Here is an 18,723-nt window from a genome sequence, read left to right on the forward strand (position 1 = left end):
AGTTAGAGGGTATTTCTCTGCCCGAGCCAACAGAGAGCAAAGACCATTGGGGGTTTTTTTTGGAGCATGAGGAGGTAATATTTTTACAACAAAGGCTAAATGACCTACAGCTGGTTTGAAACTGGGAGTGCAGGAGTCAGGGGTTACATGAACAATTATTTTCTTTGAGGTGGGGGGAGGAGTTAGTAGTAACCATGAAATGTGGCACCTCCCAGACAAGAATTTCAAAGCATTTTATGAAACTGAATAAAATTAGCCTTGTGAAATCACTGTGAAGTACAGAAGTGGGTGAGGGGTGAAGTCACTTGCCCATGGACATGCAACAAAATTGGTGGCCAAGCCAGCATATGTTTGCATGTATCTTAGCCTGTAGTTTAAGGCACGAGCATTCCAAGCCTCAAACTCCCACTGGTCATTTTAGTTGGCATTGTGTATGTTTCTATAAAAATAGTTTTTGGCTTCTCACAGCAATCCTCTTTACTACTTTTTTTTCCCATGCCACTTAGGACTGCATATCCAGGACTCCTTTATTCAAATTTTAGGTTGCATTTATAGGAATAGTTTTTGTTGGATTTCTTTGCTCACCTGCTGGGTAATATAGGACAAGCCACTTTGCCTCCTTGTGCCTCAGTTTTCTCATGTACAAAATGAAGGTAATGACATTTGCCACCATGGGTAGACCACATTGATACATTACAAATGCAAAGTGCTATATAAGGCTATGGTACGTGATTCTTGCCATCAGCCAAGAAATGGGAGGCTCTGTGTTCAACTTAATAGCATTTCTCCATTTGCCTCTATTGTAATAACTTCTGAATACCACACCTCTTCTTATTCTTTCCTCTGGCATTTTCTCTTTCCCCTTGCTCCTCCTCTTTTCTACTCCTCCTTTGCCGCAGGCATTTCGAAAACCTTACCACCCTTTAAGAAATCCTTTGACCTATTTTCCCTCCCTTTTATTTTGTTCTGGTTTGTCAGGCCTGCTCCCTTCATAATTACTCATATCAATAATTATTGCATCATTAATGTCTTTGCTGAATCTTTCCACTTCACTCCTTAAAAATTCTCCCTCAGCTTATGGCTTTTTCTTGGCAAAGTGTCAGAGCTATTTCTAACATTTTTTCTCTTGTGAAAAAGCACTTTAGACATCATCTTTGTTTCATCTCTTATCATGAAGCCTGCTATGCATAGTGGCTTTAGGACCAGAGTGGGAGCTAGGAGGTCCTCAGTTACACTGTGACCTCTGCCATTGGTTTTCTACATCGCTTGGGGCAAACCATTTCTCAGTGTTTCACCTTTTTTTTAATTGGGAATACTAATTATACACTTACTTCACTGGGGTGTTGCAAAAATTCAATTACAGCTTATATGATACTATTTAAGAGTGAAATATTGTTTTCTGATCTCTCATCCTTAAATTCAGAGTTAACCTCTGGCCACAGCACACCAAATTGTCTTCTTCATATAGTTGGTGTCTGTCTTCTTTCTACTTGGGAAGGTTGCTTCTTCATGCTTATATGCCTTCATCACAGGGAGTGATGTTGTAGACTGTTCTTTCCTCCAGGATGAGATACATGTGGGTATTCTTAATTTCTTCCTATCAAATTTTTATTTCTACCTATTAGATGCTCTTCCTGCCTCTCTATATTTGTTGGAAGGGCCTCCTGTGAACCAAGACCCCTCTTTTGTACAGTTCTTACAGCTTCATTTCTTGATCTGTCTTCTCTCTTTACATCTACTTCTTCCCTCTCAAACATTCCAGCTCTGCCTTTCATTTCTGCTCCCTTCTTTATGCTGACAGTACTCAGCTATGCTGTTCTGTTCTGTTCATTATTCTTTTTGAAGGATTTAAGTTGATTTCCCTTAGCTAACTGCCATGGGCGGACCTAGGCTTTTGAAAAGGGAAGTACAGATGGTGTGGTGCATCACCACATATGTAACACAACACACATTTTTCTCCAGTTTAAAAGAAACTAGAAGCTTCACTAATAAGTAGGGGCCTAGAGCTATATCATCCAAGACAAGACTGAAGCAAAAAAACCCACCTATTATTGGAATATCCATTCATATGTTATGTCATATATTTATTATATATATAAAGCACAGCAAGCTAGGCAAAAATAATCCAAAGAAGTTTTATTAGTACCGGAGTCACTATAGTGAAATATATTTCTTTTTTTCAGATTCATAAAACAAAAGCAAACCTTCCTGAGCATCTGGGCAGTGCCTTCAGTGCTTCATTGAAATTGATTTCCGCACTTGAACTAATGTTCACCTGAGTTAATACTTCCGTGCTTAAGTTAATGTTTTTAGCTACAGTTAAAAACAGTCTTCAGGACTGTGAAATGGGAGCTACATAACTAGGAGCAGCTAACAGACAGCAGCATTGCAAAAGTAAGGGTAGCCAGAGTAGTGGAATAATTATAGACCATTTAAAAAAAAAAGAACCATTAACACCTGTGGAATGAAGAGTTTAGAAGGAATCAAACAAATTAGAATGAGCCATTAAGGCAACTGACTCCTTCACTGCTGTCATTACTAGGCAGTCGGCTTTAAACTTTGGATGGATCAGGAATCAAAAGGGGGTGCATGTGCATTAATGCACTCCCTCCCTGGATATGTCTGTGGTAACTGCTATGAAGATCTGGCTGGTTCAGCTGAAGGTTCTCAGTTGAGGGGCTGTAAACAGTTGCTATCCTCTAATTGTCCCAGCTACATGGGAGACGGTCACCAGTATGGGAAAAGTTGAGATTCTACTAGATAGACATCTAAGGGAACTTATCCACTTAAGTGAGATCCTATTTCACCATGCTCAAGTCCCTGAAAAACCATTAACATGCCTAATTTTGTAGCATGCAGTCATCTGAGATTCAAGACTAAGTCTCATAATAAAGCTGCAAGTATGGGGAGGACCCATCCAACCACCTTTTGCATTAAGAAGTTTTCAGGGACTCAAGCAGGGTGGAACAGGATAACATCTTTGGTTAAGATGAGCCTTGACAGCATAGGCGATGTGTAGGTAGACATATGGGAGGCACATGCCCCTTGTGAGATTGGCAGCCGCTGGGTTCTGTGGGTGGTTGCCACTTACCACCCCGCCGCCAACACCACTGATGCTGCCACCTACAAATTGTGCCCCACAGTCTCGGGAGGCACCAGTCATTCATGCTTGACCATTGGTGATGCATAGGGGGTACACACAGATACACATGCACTCCCTGAGATTCGCCGTGCACCCCATGGAAGTGCCAGCCGCAAAACTAGAAGTGCACTTCTTGTTTCGCCCCTAGCTCGATCAGCTGCTGGAGGACCCCCATCCCCAGTCGGCAATTGGCTGTGGGAGGACTCCCAGCATCAGCGATCGGGTACCCTCCCAGACTTGGAAGGCACCAGTCACCTATGTGCTTGATTGTATTAAATGTCTACCTCAGAAATATATAAGATGTTGCCAGTCAACAGAACAACATGCACTGCTTCATTTTGTACTCTTGCCAGCCCATGGAAAATTTCCTGTTGACTTTAGTGTTGGCAGATCAGGCCCAGAACCTCCTACTAAAGTCAAAGGGGGAATAAAAGACTCATAGTATTATCATGGAGAACACAGCATGGACCACAATTGTAATTGAAATTAGTGGGAGTCAGGCTGTGTCCTTAAGCTATCCCAGAGGTGTAACAAGCAGTTTTTGTTCCCTGGGGAGCAGTGGCAGCTGCCAACTTTGTGTCCCCACTAAGTTGGTACCTGGAGCTGGTGCCTTGCCCACCCACCCCTAATCATACTACTGAGCTATCCATTAGGGTATAGCACCCATACCCATCCAGTTCTGAGCTTGTTTGAAATCACTGGCTATTTATAAATTACTGGCCATGACAGTTGAGGCCCACTTCAGTTGCCATTCGTAGTTCTGCTGCTGCTGTCCACAATGAAAATTATCCATCTCTAGAGTGGTTTACAGCTTTATGCCTTCCAAACTAGCCAGCACATTTTATTTCAGGGAGTTGTAAGTGTATATAAACCAAAAGGGGCTGTACTTAGCCATCACCAAGGCAGAAAAGGCCCCAGAAATGTTAGACAAAACTGCATTTCAGAGCAAGGCATAACTCAAAAGCAGTCAACAAGTTTTTCCCCTCATACTTTGCAGAAATCTGGAAGTTTTTAGAGGCCAAAATAATAAAGGTTGGGAAGACAATAATTTTTTAAACTACAAGTTATTGGTCAGTTTACCTGCTTTCCACTCGGCAAAGAAGAAGCCACTACTTAACCATAATGCATGCACACACACAATACCATATCCATAAATGCCATGTATGATTCAATAAGCTATAAACTCCTATATCATGATGCCAAGGGAACTTCTGAAAATAAGTTGGTAAATCACATTTCTGCCCTACATGCTGGTATTCACCTGGAGCATGATCCTGCAGGGCACTCAGCACTCACAGCCTCTATTGAAACTAATAAGCCTGAGTCCCTCCCTTCCCTCCACTGTTTTCACAGCCTTGTGCTGAAAAAAAGTGCAGTCTCACTGGTGCAAAGCAGTCTAAGAGAATGGAGAATCAGGCCCACTAGGATCAGGGCACTTTCTGTGGAATTTTCACAAATATGAGGCAACCACTGCAAGTCTGTTGTCATTGTGACTATCACATTACCTTGCACATTGGACTCTGTACATTAAGCCATGTCTACAATGACCATGTCTACACGAGACATTTTACTGTGCAGTAGACTAATCTACTGCATAGTAAAGCATCACTGTCTACATGTGCAGGCACTTACTGCATAGTAAATTAATCTACTGGGTAGTAAATGTACTGTACAGTAAGGCCAACTAGCAATAATTGCATGTGTAAAAGTGCCCAATGTGTTCCTCCTTTCTTGCTGGCAAGAAACAGGGTTACAATGAGGTCTTTTCTGGATGAGAGAGTGTGGATACTGGGTTGCAATCTAAACACACAGAAAGCAATTGAAGGGAAAAACCCCACCCCGTCTGTAAAATTACAGAATATGGAAACACAAATGAGGAGGGACCTCATTTGTCATCAACTGTGTAGATTCAGTATCTAATGGCAGCAATTAGATAATTTAGCGGGGGGGAATCACCAGCCAAAACTTATGTTTTACTTATTTATTTTTGTTTAGATTAAAATGCATTCATGGAACATAGTGTTCCTGCCTCTCACTGTTTTACTGTGAGCTTCATGATATTGCATATTTCCACTTCATGTCCCAGATCTTGGAGTCATGTGATGACATATAAATCTCAGTTCTCTTTCTTTCTTTCTTTTGAGGGGACGATATGCTGAGTCAAGGGGGGACACCTGCTCCTTGCATTGTGATGCCACCACCTGCTCAGGGCACGGGGGTGGGTCCAGCGAGCTTTGCCTGTGCGGACCAATCCTTGATGTCCTGAGGCCCCCCCAGGCGTCCCTGCTGGCAGAATTGTATATATGTATATATGTACATATTCCTTTTGTCCCTTGTGTTTTGGTTTTTTTGTTCAGAGTGTGCGCGCAGACCATGAGCCCAGGCCTTGTCCTTGAGGCCCAGACCTTCGGGCCAACCTGTATATGGTCTTTACTACCCCCCACTTGTCACCCACCCTCTAAACGTTTCTTAAAAGTCAAAAAAGTCTGTCTGTCTGTCTTTCTTTCTCTTTTAAAAATAATTTTCTGATTGTCATAGCTTCAAAGAAATGTTTGCACCCCAGAACAAAAGAATCCTCTCCAACTCTCTCATATTTAGGGTGCCTGACTCATCATTTTGAATTCCTGGAGCTGCAATACTGAAATATTCTTAAATAAATTGGATTATATTAAAACCAGACATCATATGGAGTATAGGTGCATATATATATGGCTGAGGTTTATAATAGTACCCAAGGGACTTGGATATCCAGTTCCCATTAAAACTGAATGGGGAGTAAACACACAAATTACAGAAGTACCTTTGATAATCACAACTTTATGTCCCCTGCAGAGCCCTGTCTCATTCAGAGGCTGAGCTCAAGCTCAGTGAAATCTCCCATTGGCCTCAGTGGACTTGGGCTTAGTTCCTCAGCAAACACTTTGATAACTCATCACAAACCTGCCTCATTCCTGACACATCTGGATTACTTGCAGGGAACTGTGGATCAGGTCTCCAAGTCATTCAAACAACTTGCACACACTAGGCAAAGTAGGCCAGAGGGGAGGCTTACAGTGATTGGTTTACCAACTTTCCCAGATCCTGTCCCTACTTCTCCCATTGTAGAGTGCCATCAGCTCCACTTGGCAGGTCTCCCACTCCCCATCTTCTGTAGCTACAATTAAGACTGGAGCAAAGGGCTTAGCTTCTCCCCTTTTAGGAACTTTAATGTTCCTTTTTTCCCATATCACATACATGGTGCTTTTTGTGCTCTGCTGTGATTAGGGTTCTGATGAGCAGACCACACACTCCCACTGCTGCTACTAGGACTGAAAAAAGTTCTTTAGAATAGAGATAATTAAGCAACCTTAAATATTGGTGTTACCCTGTGCTTCCCTGATTGCACGTAGAAGTCCAAAGCCTTCTGAAATTCATTAGCTATCCCAGTGAAGGTAGTTCCCTTTTAGTCACAGTTGCACTTTGCTGACTCAAGGAATCAGAACTCATGGTAGAGGTGATATCTTTTATTAGACCAACTAGAGATTTGGAAAAAAAAATATTTATTTGCAAACTTTTGGGCACACATCCTTCCTCAGGCATAGGAAAATGCCAAGACTGTAAATTTCTAGATGGAAATGCAAATTCATATTTCACAGGAGAGCTGAAGGTCTTTACTGGTTGGAAAAGTTCATTATGTGCAAATTAGGCTCAGATAAAAGTTACAGCAGTCTATATAAAAGTTAGAGCAGTCTTTGCTGACTCAGTATTTCATTCTCCTCTTTGTTAATTGCACCCAGGGCAGTGTGTGTATTTTAATTTTTTTATTTTTTTATAATTGTCATCACTAAAGTGGAGCATCAGATAACATCTGCTTGGTCTTGCCCAGGTCAAATAATGCCAGGGTTCCCCTCCCTTTAATCATCAGCTCCTTCATATTTATCACTTACTACACATACAATGCAGTGTGTTCAGAGCTCTGAGATGAGGAAGGAACAGAGAGGGAAAGAATCCGTAGTTTTTTGATGGCCAGTGGTTGAATTTGAAGGGAAGTGGGTGATTAGGATGAATTGGAATGAAAGCCGTAGGAGGAAAGGCTGAGAGAGCAATGTACAGTAGTTTAGTCTGGAGTAGCGATTCTCAGCCAGGGTGTTGTGAAGACCTTTTAAGAGTGCTACAGTATTAGCTCTCTTAGGTGTGTAAATACCTATGCATGATTCACAAAATAAACACATATATTTCAAATAAGAATCCAAAGGGTCAAAAAATTTTGTCCTGTTGGGGTCTTGCTGAGATGTTTGCACAAAATAATTGTTGTATTATTTTTTTGTAGTCAAAAAATAAGGGGAAACTAAGGGCTGGCATTTTCCAAGGGGTGTCTTGGGTCTAATGAAGGATGCTTTGAGTCTAAAGAGGTTGAGAACCACTAGTCTGGAGATTAAAGAGGGATGTGACAAAGTTTTCCAATATTTGAAACGGTAGAGATCCAATATTTGGAGGGGATCTGGGACAGGAGTTCAATAAACCAATTTAACCTAACTCAGTTAAGTCTGATAGTACATCCATCCAGATTTATCTTAAACCAGTTCTGGCCATCGTGAAAGCATTTTATGTGCACTGAACTTTTGTTGAAGTTTTGAACTTCAACAGAATTTGAACAGATTTGAACCAGTTTCTGATCATTTATACTGGTTTATATGTAATTTCTGTCCCTACCTTGAAGTCCTTTCCAACTTGAGGGGATTCTAACCAAGGCGAGGGACCATGGAAAAACTTGGTGAAGGCCTGAAAATAGTGCTACACTCCTACTCGCCACAGCAGGGTCAAAATTCACAGTACAATGGCACAGTGAAGAACTATACCTAAACCTGCTTGACCTTGTCCAAGCGTGTCAAACTCATCTTGCTCCATGGGCCAGATGAGCTGGGTAAGTGGCAAAGGGCCAGTCCATGGGCAGATGAATAGTACAGGGCCAGACTTGCAGGCCCACTAGGGTGACCACCTTTTTAAAATGTAAAGGTAGGACAGATGCCCACCTCACCCACCACTTCCACTGGCACCACAGCTGGAGCAGAACTGAGCAGGGCAGGGGCCGGCTGCCAGCTGTGGACTCTGGGCTCCCTGCCCTGGTGTGTTTCCTCTGGGAGCCCTATGCTGGCCGCATGTCCCCTACCTGCCTGGAAGCAGCAGGGAACACAATTCTGCACCATTGCCAACCCCATAGCTGCTGGGCAGGCAGGGGGCACACAGCCAGCATAGGGCTCCTGAGGGAATGGCAGCAGGGCAGGAAGCCCCGAGCCTGAAGCCCACAGCAGATCCAGTGCCCATGGCACCCACTCCAGCCAGTTTGGAACATATGCCATGGTGAATACTGCAGATAATGTGTCCCACACATGGGCCAGAGCAGGCACTGTGTGTCCTGGGTCCTGCACACACTACTGGTCTGGCATGTGCCATGTGAGTCAACTCTGAGACCCAGGGGCAGAACTAAGGGGCAGATGATGGGTCTGGATCTGGCCTGTGGGCTGGATCTTTGACACCCCTGGCCTAGTCTATGAAAGGAAAATTGTGCTCACACCACTTTAGCTACACAGGTGCTCTGGATGGTAATGGCCTTGTGGTGACAATATGCTGGTTGCTGCTGAAATACTAAGCACTGTGTCATGAAGACAGGTATTACTGAAGGGGGATACAATGGTCAGAAGTGCCTGTGGGCATGTCTGTACCCAGTCTGTGCAGCACCCCCAAGTGTTGCTGTGAAACACAACCCGATCACTTGCTCCAAATCCAGGTGGGCCGATGCTAGAAATTGTGCGGGCCGGGGGCGAGCCGGGCCCGTCTTTGCGCACGCGGGCTGTGGCCAGCAGCCCGGGCACGCGGGGTCGGAGAAGACTGGGGGCGAGCTAGAATTAGTCACGGAGGCATAATGGTTGATTTAAAGATTATTTACTTACACCGAAGATGGTCGCGGTGCAGGCAGGAAAACTTGCTTGAGTTACAGTTGCAGATAGAAAAGAAGAGAGGCGGACTAGAGTTCCTTCCCGTAAACACTCTTCTAGCCCATCCGGTTGGAGGCTCTAAACCGCGAGCCTGTTGCGCCAACCGAAGAAAGTACTCGAAAAAAACAAGAGCTCTGGATTCACTCACAATTCACTCACACAAAGTTTGCTAGGCTCCGTGGATCCTTGTCTGCACGCAGGGAAGAGGGATACGTCGAGGATTGAGCTCGGTGATGGGGAGAGGCTAGAGGCTGATCAGACCTCTGTTGCCTGCTTAAGAAATGCGTTGGGTCCGTAAGGATCCGCAGCGCTTAGAGATCTTCACACAGCATGAAGTCTCCTCCTCCTGGTGTTCGTGGAGTCCTCCAACTTGGGCGGAAACCACCCAAGCCTCTTATATGGCTAGCAAGCCAATCGCTAGCCGCCACGTAGGAATAATTTAGAACTATCCAATAGTGGGGCACGAATTTGAATACGAATGGCGGGAACTCCTTGCAAAGTGCATTTCTGTGCTGCAAAGAAGAAATGCACCCTGCAAAGAAAGCTACTAGTGGCGGGAATTCTTTTGCACCCGGGGTTCTCCTCTGCAGCGGAAAACTCCACCGTGCAAAGAAGCTGCAATTTGGTGGGAACAATTTAGCAGTGCCAAAGCACACAAAACAAAAATCACACCCTTGGGTTGTGACATCCCCCCTTGCTGAAGGCATAGCTAAATTAGACCGCACGCTCGTCACTCGAGTTATTAAGAGCTCTTACTATGGGTTGCTGAACCAAACGAGTAAACACAAAATTTGCTAACATAAGAAGTTCGTCCTCTAGGGATCAAATCAAATAATATCCAGCACAAATACATATATGCATAATAAGATTCATAACAAAAAAACTGCACGATCAGGGCTTCAGTGGGCATCATGGCGAAGTTGTGTGTCAGGCCCTCACTTCTTTCGATGATGTCATCCTTCTTGGGGCTTCTCTTCACCATGCACTCTGAGTTCCGTATCTGTAAACAAAAACTCTCAAAAAATAGATTAATGATCTTATTCAACATATTTACACAATTTTTATGGGTCATATTTTCAATTGGATGAAATTGTTGAGGATCCATCATCTGGCTCTTCTAAATAACGAAAACCTAACTCGTAGGCCAATTGCCATTGACCTGCGTCCCCTAAAATCCGAAGCTGCCGCTTGTTGAGTCTGGAACGCTGTAGGAGAAATCCAAACATGTATCACTCCTCTAGGGTTCTCGGTGGCAGTGGTGGAAGATCGGATTCACGACGTCTGGTGCCTTGATGTCCGGTCAGGTGTCGACAGTCCCGATCAAGAGACAATCTTGGCTCCATCAGGATATGCAGTCGTGACAACTGACAAAGATTACTCACAGGCTGGTTTACCATTGGGCTGAATTCGAAGGATGACGATGTTTTTTCGCCCATAAATCTCAAGGCAACTGTCTAGGCTGTGAATGGTTACTGGAACGGTTCCAGGATCTCGCAGATGACGGTGAGGCCATGGTCTTATTCGCTGGAATGATGTTAGTCTCAGTGCACATGTTCTGGGGTTCCAGGCACAGTACGAGACGCCAATGATTGCTAGCATAAGATGCTCTGCGCCGGTATATTCTGGACTTCCTTCATGCCATACGTGGGCTTTTTGACTAATTAGTCCTGCAACAAGCGCTGATAGTGGAATAGGCCAGTGAATGTTGACCGTTATCATGTCGATGTCAGTGACATGTCCTCTACTCCACGAAGCTTGTCTAACTAGGAAGCTTGCTTCTTCTTGGTTCAGCAGGTCAGATCCAAGTTCCATGACCAAACGTCCTAACCATACAGCTAGAGTCTCTTCAGGCTGGATTCTTGATTCTCTACATAAATCCTGCAACTCAGCTCTGGTGCGAGCATAGTAGGCAGTAGCAATTTGATTAGTCATTGTTGTAGGGAAAGCTACTCTTTCGGGAGTTGATGTTGTTATAGGCTGAACTGCTGCTGCGGGAGTCACTGCTGCTGTTGCTGCTTCAGGCAGGAGGGGCAGATGCACTCCTCCGCTTGACTCTCTCCTTCGTCGGCAGGAAGGCGTGGTCGGTAGGGGCGTCGCTGCGTCGCTAGGCGGGGTTGCCGGCGACGACGCTGCGTCGATGGGCGGAGTCGCTGACTGAACTCTCGCGGGTTCCTCCGAAGCTCCACCTTTCTTTTTCGGTTCTTCCACGCGGTCTCCCTCTTGCTCGGCGCCATCTTGGGCTGGCGTTTCAGGCTCCTTTTTCTCAGCCGCTTCTTTGACCGCTTGGATCGCCATCTGCAGCTGTGCTTTCAAACTTAAATTCTTGTGCATTAGATTCATTACAGTATGAAAAGTTGCACTACATTCTCCCCCCTTGTCGTACCACGGGGCCACCCTCTCATCTGCGGCTCGTTCCTCCGCTTCCAGGTCTTTGCGGAGCTCGGATGGTAACTCGCAACCCCTTAATCTAGCCGCCATGAGGGGAGAGAACCGGCCGATTGGCTCCGGTTCTTCACTTTCCCGAGCATATCGTAGGCATCAGGCACGCTCCCGGGTGAAGGTCGGGTTTGTTTCGCCCGCCGGGTTGGGTCCGGCAAGGGACACAGTATCGAGGGGCCTGAACAGGACGCGCTCGTCTCTCATTCTACACCCGAACGCCACGGGGAGCAAATACACTTCCCTCTCTCTTGGGGCTCCGTCTTCGGAGACTCCCTCTTCTCCCTTCAGCGACAGGCATCTGCTGACAAATCTTTCACCCGTTCCGCCCGCCTGGTGGTAAGCGATATGTGCCTCTAGTTCCTCAAAGCTTTTCACTTGGTGTTGGTTATTGCGCCAAGGGCAGTTCTTAACCAATTCTAGCTCTAACGTGTCTTCTCCTGATCCCATCCTCGTCGCCATGTGCGGGCTGGGGGCGAGCCGGGCCCGTCTTTGCGCACGCGGGCTGTGGCCAGCAGCCCGGGCACGCAGGGTCGGAGAAGACCGGGGGCGAGCTAGAATTAGTCACTGAGGCGTAATGGTTGATTTAAAGATTATTTACTTACACCGAAGATGGTCGCGGTGCAGGCAGGAAAACTTGCTTGAGTTACAGTTGCAGATAGAAAAGAAGAGAGGCGGACTAGAGTTCCTTCCCGTAAACACTCTTCTAGCCTATCCGGTTGGAGGCTCTAAACCGTGAGCCTGTTGCGCCAACCGAAGAAAGTACTCGAAAAAAACAAGAGCTCTGGATTCACTCACAATTCACTCACACGAAGTTTGCTAGGCTCCGTGGATCCTTGTTTGCGCGCAGGGAAGAGGGATACATCGAGGATTGCACTCGGTGATGGGGAGAGGCTAGAGGCTGATCAGACCTCTGTTGCCTGCTTAACAAATGCGTTGGGTCCGTAAGGATCCGCAGCGCTTAGAGATCTTCACACAGCATGAAGTCTCCTCCTCCTGGTGTTCGTGGAGTCCTCCAACTTGGGCGGAAACCACTCAAGCCTCTTATATGGCTAGCAAGCCAATTGCTAGCCGCCACGTAGGAATAATTTAGAACTATCCAATAGTGGGGCACGAATTTGAATACGAATGGCGGGAACTCCTTGCAAAGTGCATTTCTGTGCTGCAAAGAAGAAATGCACCCTGCAAAGAAAGCTACTAGTGGAGGGAATTCTTTTGCACCCGGGGTTCTCCTCTGCAGCGGAAAACTCCACCGTGCAAAGAAGCTGCAATTTGGTGGGAACAATTTAGCAGTGCCAAAGCACACAAAACAAAAATCACACCCTTGGGTTGTGACAGAAATGAGGCCAGGGAGCTGTTTTAGAGCAGCCTTGCCTATATGCTCAGCACTTCTCTCAAGCTTTTTTGTCAGGGTCCTAGCTTAGTGGCATGTACTGCATAAGGAAGCTATATTACCTAATTTCTGGCACCTGGCAAATGCAGAATGGGAGTGAGTATTGGGAGTATTTGCTTCCCAGCAGTGTTCCTGGGCACAGCACTGAGAGGCCCTATGCCCTAAGTGACTTAGGATCCCGAAGCCCAGTTAAATTACTAAGACCTAGAGGCACAAAAACATTAGGAGCCAAATTCTTATGTATGGCCCTAACACCAATTGATTTTAATGGTGAGTTAAAAACCTACACACCTTTGTGGATCTGACCTTAAGCCTGGACTAACTGCCAAAGGTAGACCAAAAAACGGGCACTTTGTACTGGAAAACTTGTCCAACTTCTCTCTCAACTGTACAATTGGTCCAATAAAATAGATCAAGATAAAAGATATAAAATATGAAATCCTTGCCTCCCTCACCTGCCAATGTCATATTGCTTCACATATCCAGGTACAGTGAAAGCAGTACAATTCAGTGTGGGTATGCTCTTACATTTGAACAAGGCCAGTTTTATGTCCAAATGGTAGAAAGGTCTTTATGTAAGTGTGCCTGAATTTACACTATAGAGGTTGCACTTGTATAATTGAGTAAAATATCACACCCAATAAATATCTGGGTACAAAACCAGCAGATACGCTAGACCACAGACATTTGAAGGTCAAGTTCATATTGGCTTTCAATGTGAATTGGGTTCAAGTCAGGTGAAGAATTAAAATTACTATGGGTGCGAGATGCAATCTGTAGACTGCAGCAGTCCTTACCTTATTCAGGCAGTGTAAGAACTGCTTACTTTGTCCTGACTCAGACAGCAAGAAATTCTTAAATGTAAGCATCATGAATCAGGAAACAGAGATTCTTAGCACCAGAGATATCCTGGATAAATCCTTTTCCAAGAGAGAGTTACAAGTGAGTAACCTATGAAGGTAACAGGTAATCTTTATGCTAGTGACTATGAGGAATCTCATTATGGCACAGTGAGTTCACAGGGCAGTTAGGAGCAGGTTAGTAAATTCAGGAAAGTAAACCAAGGAGAATCTAGATGCTGAGTCTGCAATTGGACATACAAAGGCAGACCTGTGCGCCAATGCAGAGCATCGTCTTACTGTTTTACCTCAGGAGCTGGCACCTGTTGCTCCTTAACTACAGGTTATGCTTCTGTTATCACACTTCTATTACACACTGTTTAATAAGACCCTGAATCTGTAAGTTAATTGTTGTGAGTGGCTCCTTGGAGAACATAATGGACTTCAATGGGCCCAGGTTGCAGGATCAGGGTCCTTCTGGGTAGAATGCAATAGGTAAAAGTATTAAACCTGCCAATGAAGATGACAGAACTGACATCTCTTTAAAAAACATACTACAAACCCCCAGGAACTATTCAGGAACAGAAAACCACAACTGTTTACCTTTTTATGAGTGGCTGCTCAAAGTTCTGAGGGCAAAAAATAACTGGTAATGGAAATGGAGCGAGGAAGAAGGAACTAAAAATGAGTCAGTTAAGTTGTGCTGGGTAAAGATAAAAGGAGGGGAAAGATAAGGACAGCTAAAGTTAATGATAACTATGGGGTGTAGAGTAATGGCAAGAGTGCTGGTAAATATAAAAGAGGAAAAAGAAACAGTGGAGAAAATGTAGGTTCATATATGAGAAAGAAGTGAAATCAATGTTTATTAATAAATGGCTGAGCTTCTGGACTACCTTGCCATGACATGGAAAAATACAGAAAGAAGATGTGGGCAGCTTCAGAAGAAATTAAGGTCTTGACTGGATAGATGTTCCAAGTACCCAAGTCATTTTAAAAAATGAGACTTAGGTTCCTAATCACTCAGTTCTTTAGAAAATGTCATTCCTTGTTAGTATAGAAAAGCAGGTAAGGAGACACTGGGACATGTGGGTCTGTACAAGAGGTCTGGATGACAAAGCCAGTGTGCACTTATCTGCAGACTCATGTAAAGCCACAGAAGGAAAATTAAAAAGCCCAGCTAAAGATCACTCTATATTTCTGTCAAGGCTTCCTTTCAGAACCAGCACAAATCAGCAGCCAAAGCATTTCTGGCTTCATCAAGGAGGGGAGAGAACAGACTCATCCTTTTCACCAGCTTTTCTATTCCTTCTAACTCCACCGAGGTCAGCTACGAAAGAGGTTGAGATCACCTTGCAGGCTGAAGCACCTTTACACCTTGGCTGGGACAGACCGTTCCCTCCACCACTGAGGATTTGGGAGGACCGGGTATATGTAAAGCACCTTTTGTGGAACTGTAGCCCACTCTGTGAGTCTGAGTGACTTTCCTTGGGAATAGAGCATGGGTTAAGGAATGGCCTGTAGGCGGGGAGAACAGGACATGCCCATTGAAACCAGCTTAGAATCTGTTGAAGGGTTATTACGCTTTAGACATTTCTTTTCTGGTTGGCCATCTCCATTTAAGAGGCCTGCGAGGAGAACTATCATTAAGGGAGGCCTATCATCGTATTTTCAGAGGAGACGTGCCCTGTAGGCAGGTGGAGAAAACCAGAGATGCTTCTCTGAAATCTGTGGAGTTTCCTCTCCCTTCTTCAGGCTTTTCCACACAGGGGAAAAACTAAGGACCTACATCTGAGCACCTTCAGAGGGCTAGCCAGAAACTTAACTGAACCATTGGAGATTATGTCTGAATGGCCAAGAAAAGGCCGGAAGAGGGAAGGAGGGAGGGAGTGTGTGTGTGTGTGTGGTACAATGTACTGCTGAACTTTACAACAGGGGAAAGGTGTGATCCTACTAATTGCTGTCCATTAAAGCTACAAAAGCAATGACACAAAACTCACATGGAAAAGATGTCTAGAAAATAATGGACCCAGGGCAAGAAAATAACTTACTGAAGTAGGCCTCGGTCTTCACTGAGCACAGGCTGAGGCACTCTGCAGTCAGTCAGCTGGGGAGAGTCACAAATATCAATAAGAACAGAGAGGAAAATGGGTTTAAAGAAGGCAGAAATGAGGAGCAAATATTAAAATGAGATTCAGATTTGACAGTTGCGAGCCAATGGATGTTGAAACAGGGCACAGGGGCAGAGCAGCTAAGGTGTCACACTGCAGGCCCAAGGACATGAGTTTGACTTTGCTCTAAACTAATCCCAAAGGCTGTCTCCGGTTGACCTTGCTGTGTGTGGGTACCTGGCCAGTCAGGCTGGGGTATCAAGGGGGACCAGGTATGATGCTGGCCACATCATTCCTTTGAGTGCCACTAGCTAGAGAAACTGTTACATCTTCATTATGCCGCCCTGTGGGCTGCTAGGCCTGAGTGGACTTTGACCTAACAGATGTGGAGAAATATAGATTAAAATTTAATTGTAGGAGATGACTGAAAATTAGCAGTACCAAAAACAAGTCAAGGGCTTTAGGGGTCAACAAACCTTTGATGAGCTCGCTATACAATAACAAGACATTGTGATTTTTGGCTGTGTTTGCAAAGGCATCACATCACAAAACAGGAAGAGACAAGTCTGTGCATAATGCTGTGTCCATCTCTGGGCACTGCTAGACTGGGAAGATATCAGCAAATTGGAAAGGGCTCAGGAAGGAACAAGAAAAATGACTAAGTGTCTGTGGGGATTGATTAATGAAAGAAGAGAAGATGAACTACATACAACGACTGAGAAAGGATGTGGTAGCTGGGTACAGGTATTTGGAAGGTACAAACATCCAGAAGGGAAATTTTTTTTTCAGGGGAGTAGGAGTACAATGGATGGCTATTTCTAGGAGTAATTGGGTGAAACCAACCAAATGAAAATATAAGCCAAATATCTTCCTGGCCAGGAGACCTATTAGACCATGAAATAGTCTCCAATGGGAAGAGGTAGAACCCCATTACCTGAGTCATTTAAAACTAAACTGGACAAAGCAATCAGGCATGCATTGTAAATCCTGCCCTGGCAGGGGAATGGAGAAGATGACCTAATGAGTCTTTTCCATCTCTAATTTCAATGTTTAATATGAGGAATCGCAAATACCTTGTCATGATAGGTAGACTAATGAGTCAGCACTTGGGTAGTGCCTACAATCATGATGAAGGTAGAAAGAGAAAATGTCAAACAGATTAAGTAGGTAGAATAATAGGGAAGAGAGCTGTATTGTGAAAGCAGCAAGCATGCAAGGACTCTACTTTCTGACTATTTATCCTGAGGGGAGAACAGAAAGAGCCACTAACAGAAGGGAAAAGGGAATGTGAATCCATTCTGACTGATGTGGCCCTAGATTAATGAAGTCAGCCATTCTTAAACCGAGAGGGACTTTCATTCTCCCACTGGTTCATTTAATAGGGTCGGGGTCTTTCAAAGCTGAAACTGACCCTTGTGAAACACAGATGCTCTGAAGTTTGCCCCATCATACAGATTGCAACATGGCCTACCAGTGGTGGAGGGAGCCCCTGGGGGTGGGAAGGGAAGGGATACCAATAAACTCTCTCTGTCAATACTGCATTGCTTGTGGGGAAGCACTGCATTCCATGCAGACGCAACTGCCAGGCCATGTGTGCATATTAAAACCAGGACTAATCCAGCCTCTAATGGCAGGATTTGCTTCCACTCCATGCCTTTCATTGCACCCCATCAGTTAACTGGCACACAGTGGATTCAAACCTATGGTGCTTTAATCAGATGCTCATGTGGGAACTTTTGCCTTCCAGTAACATGGGGATACACACAACCTTATTTTTTGGCAAGAAATAACCCATGCGCATGCACACACACGTACACACATGCACATACACATACATATGCACACACGTCCATGCACTTGCCTGCACATATACATACACGTGCACACAAACATGTGTCCACACATGCCCACACATGCAATATTACTTGTCCCAAGCACTAAACAAAGCGAACTCCCAAGCCTTCCTAAATGCTAGGACCGTTCCTAAACATCATGAGCTACCAAAACCAAACAACCAAGCAAAGGTTGGGCTCTTTATCTTGGCTTTAGGAGCTTGTTTGATCTCCAAGGCACACACAGGCCTCTGACATTTCCCTTTCCAGCTGCACAGGTCAGGATTTCTGTCACAGTGTGGGAGAGAGGAAGGCTCACGGACTCGCAGCCTTCCTGGGGGGCTTGTAAGAAAAGAGTCTCTGGGGCTGGCAGCAGTGCCTGGAACGTCCTCCCCAGACCCTGATGCTTCTTCTGGCAGCTACACAAGACCCTCTGAGGTTGGCAAATGGGTACAGGATGACCCAATGGCCTGCACAAGCCTGGAGAGCAATAAGCACCACCCCTCTGGCTGCCCCCAGCTGGGGGCTGTGCTCTCCCCGCCTGGCCCGGCCTGGAGGCAGCGGAACAAAGGCTCTTGTCTTCTGTCCCCCGGCCTCACAGAGCCACAGCGGAGCCGGGGAAAGAAGTGCTGCGGCCGGGTTGCCCGTGCCCGCTGGCCAGGAGGGGAGCTCCCTCCCTTCCAAAGAGAAAACCAACCCCAAGGGGGAGCACTTCCAAGCATGCCCTTCCCCCCAACCCAGATGCTGCTGTTGCTGCTTTGCACCCTCTCCCTCCTGTCCCCCAGCAGCCCAGTGTGGATAGCAGGGATGCTGCGGGCTTGGGCTGGGGAATCTCCGGAGACCCCTTCCAGCCCAGCTGGATCTATAGGGTTCTGCTTGTTTTGTCTGCATCCACTGCTCGACCGCCAATATTGAAGTCCCCCCCGTCTCACCGTCAATTTGGGCATGCTTTTGTGTCAGCAGATCCCCCTTCCCTCCCCTTCCCTTTTTTTCCCCTC

General features: G+C 45.5%; 1 protein-coding gene across 1 annotated transcript; it reads right to left on the bottom strand.

The window, feature by feature from the left end:
* Positions 1–9,048: 9,048 nt before the first annotated feature.
* Positions 9,049–18,692, bottom strand: LOC132250219 (uncharacterized). The gene is made up of 2 exons (XM_059726659.1): positions 18,658–18,692; positions 9,049–15,889 (listed from the first exon to the last, which is right to left on the bottom strand). Exon 2 carries the CDS (start codon positions 11,593–11,595, stop codon positions 10,492–10,494), a length of 1,104 nt encoding a protein of 367 aa, XP_059582642.1. The 5' UTR covers positions 11,596–15,889; positions 18,658–18,692; the 3' UTR covers positions 9,049–10,491.
* Positions 18,693–18,723: the final 31 nt, after the last annotated feature.

The sequence above is a fragment of the Alligator mississippiensis genome, chromosome 4 (assembly GCF_030867095.1).
Source record: "Alligator mississippiensis isolate rAllMis1 chromosome 4, rAllMis1, whole genome shotgun sequence".
Classification (NCBI taxonomy): domain Eukaryota; kingdom Metazoa; phylum Chordata; order Crocodylia; family Alligatoridae; genus Alligator; species Alligator mississippiensis.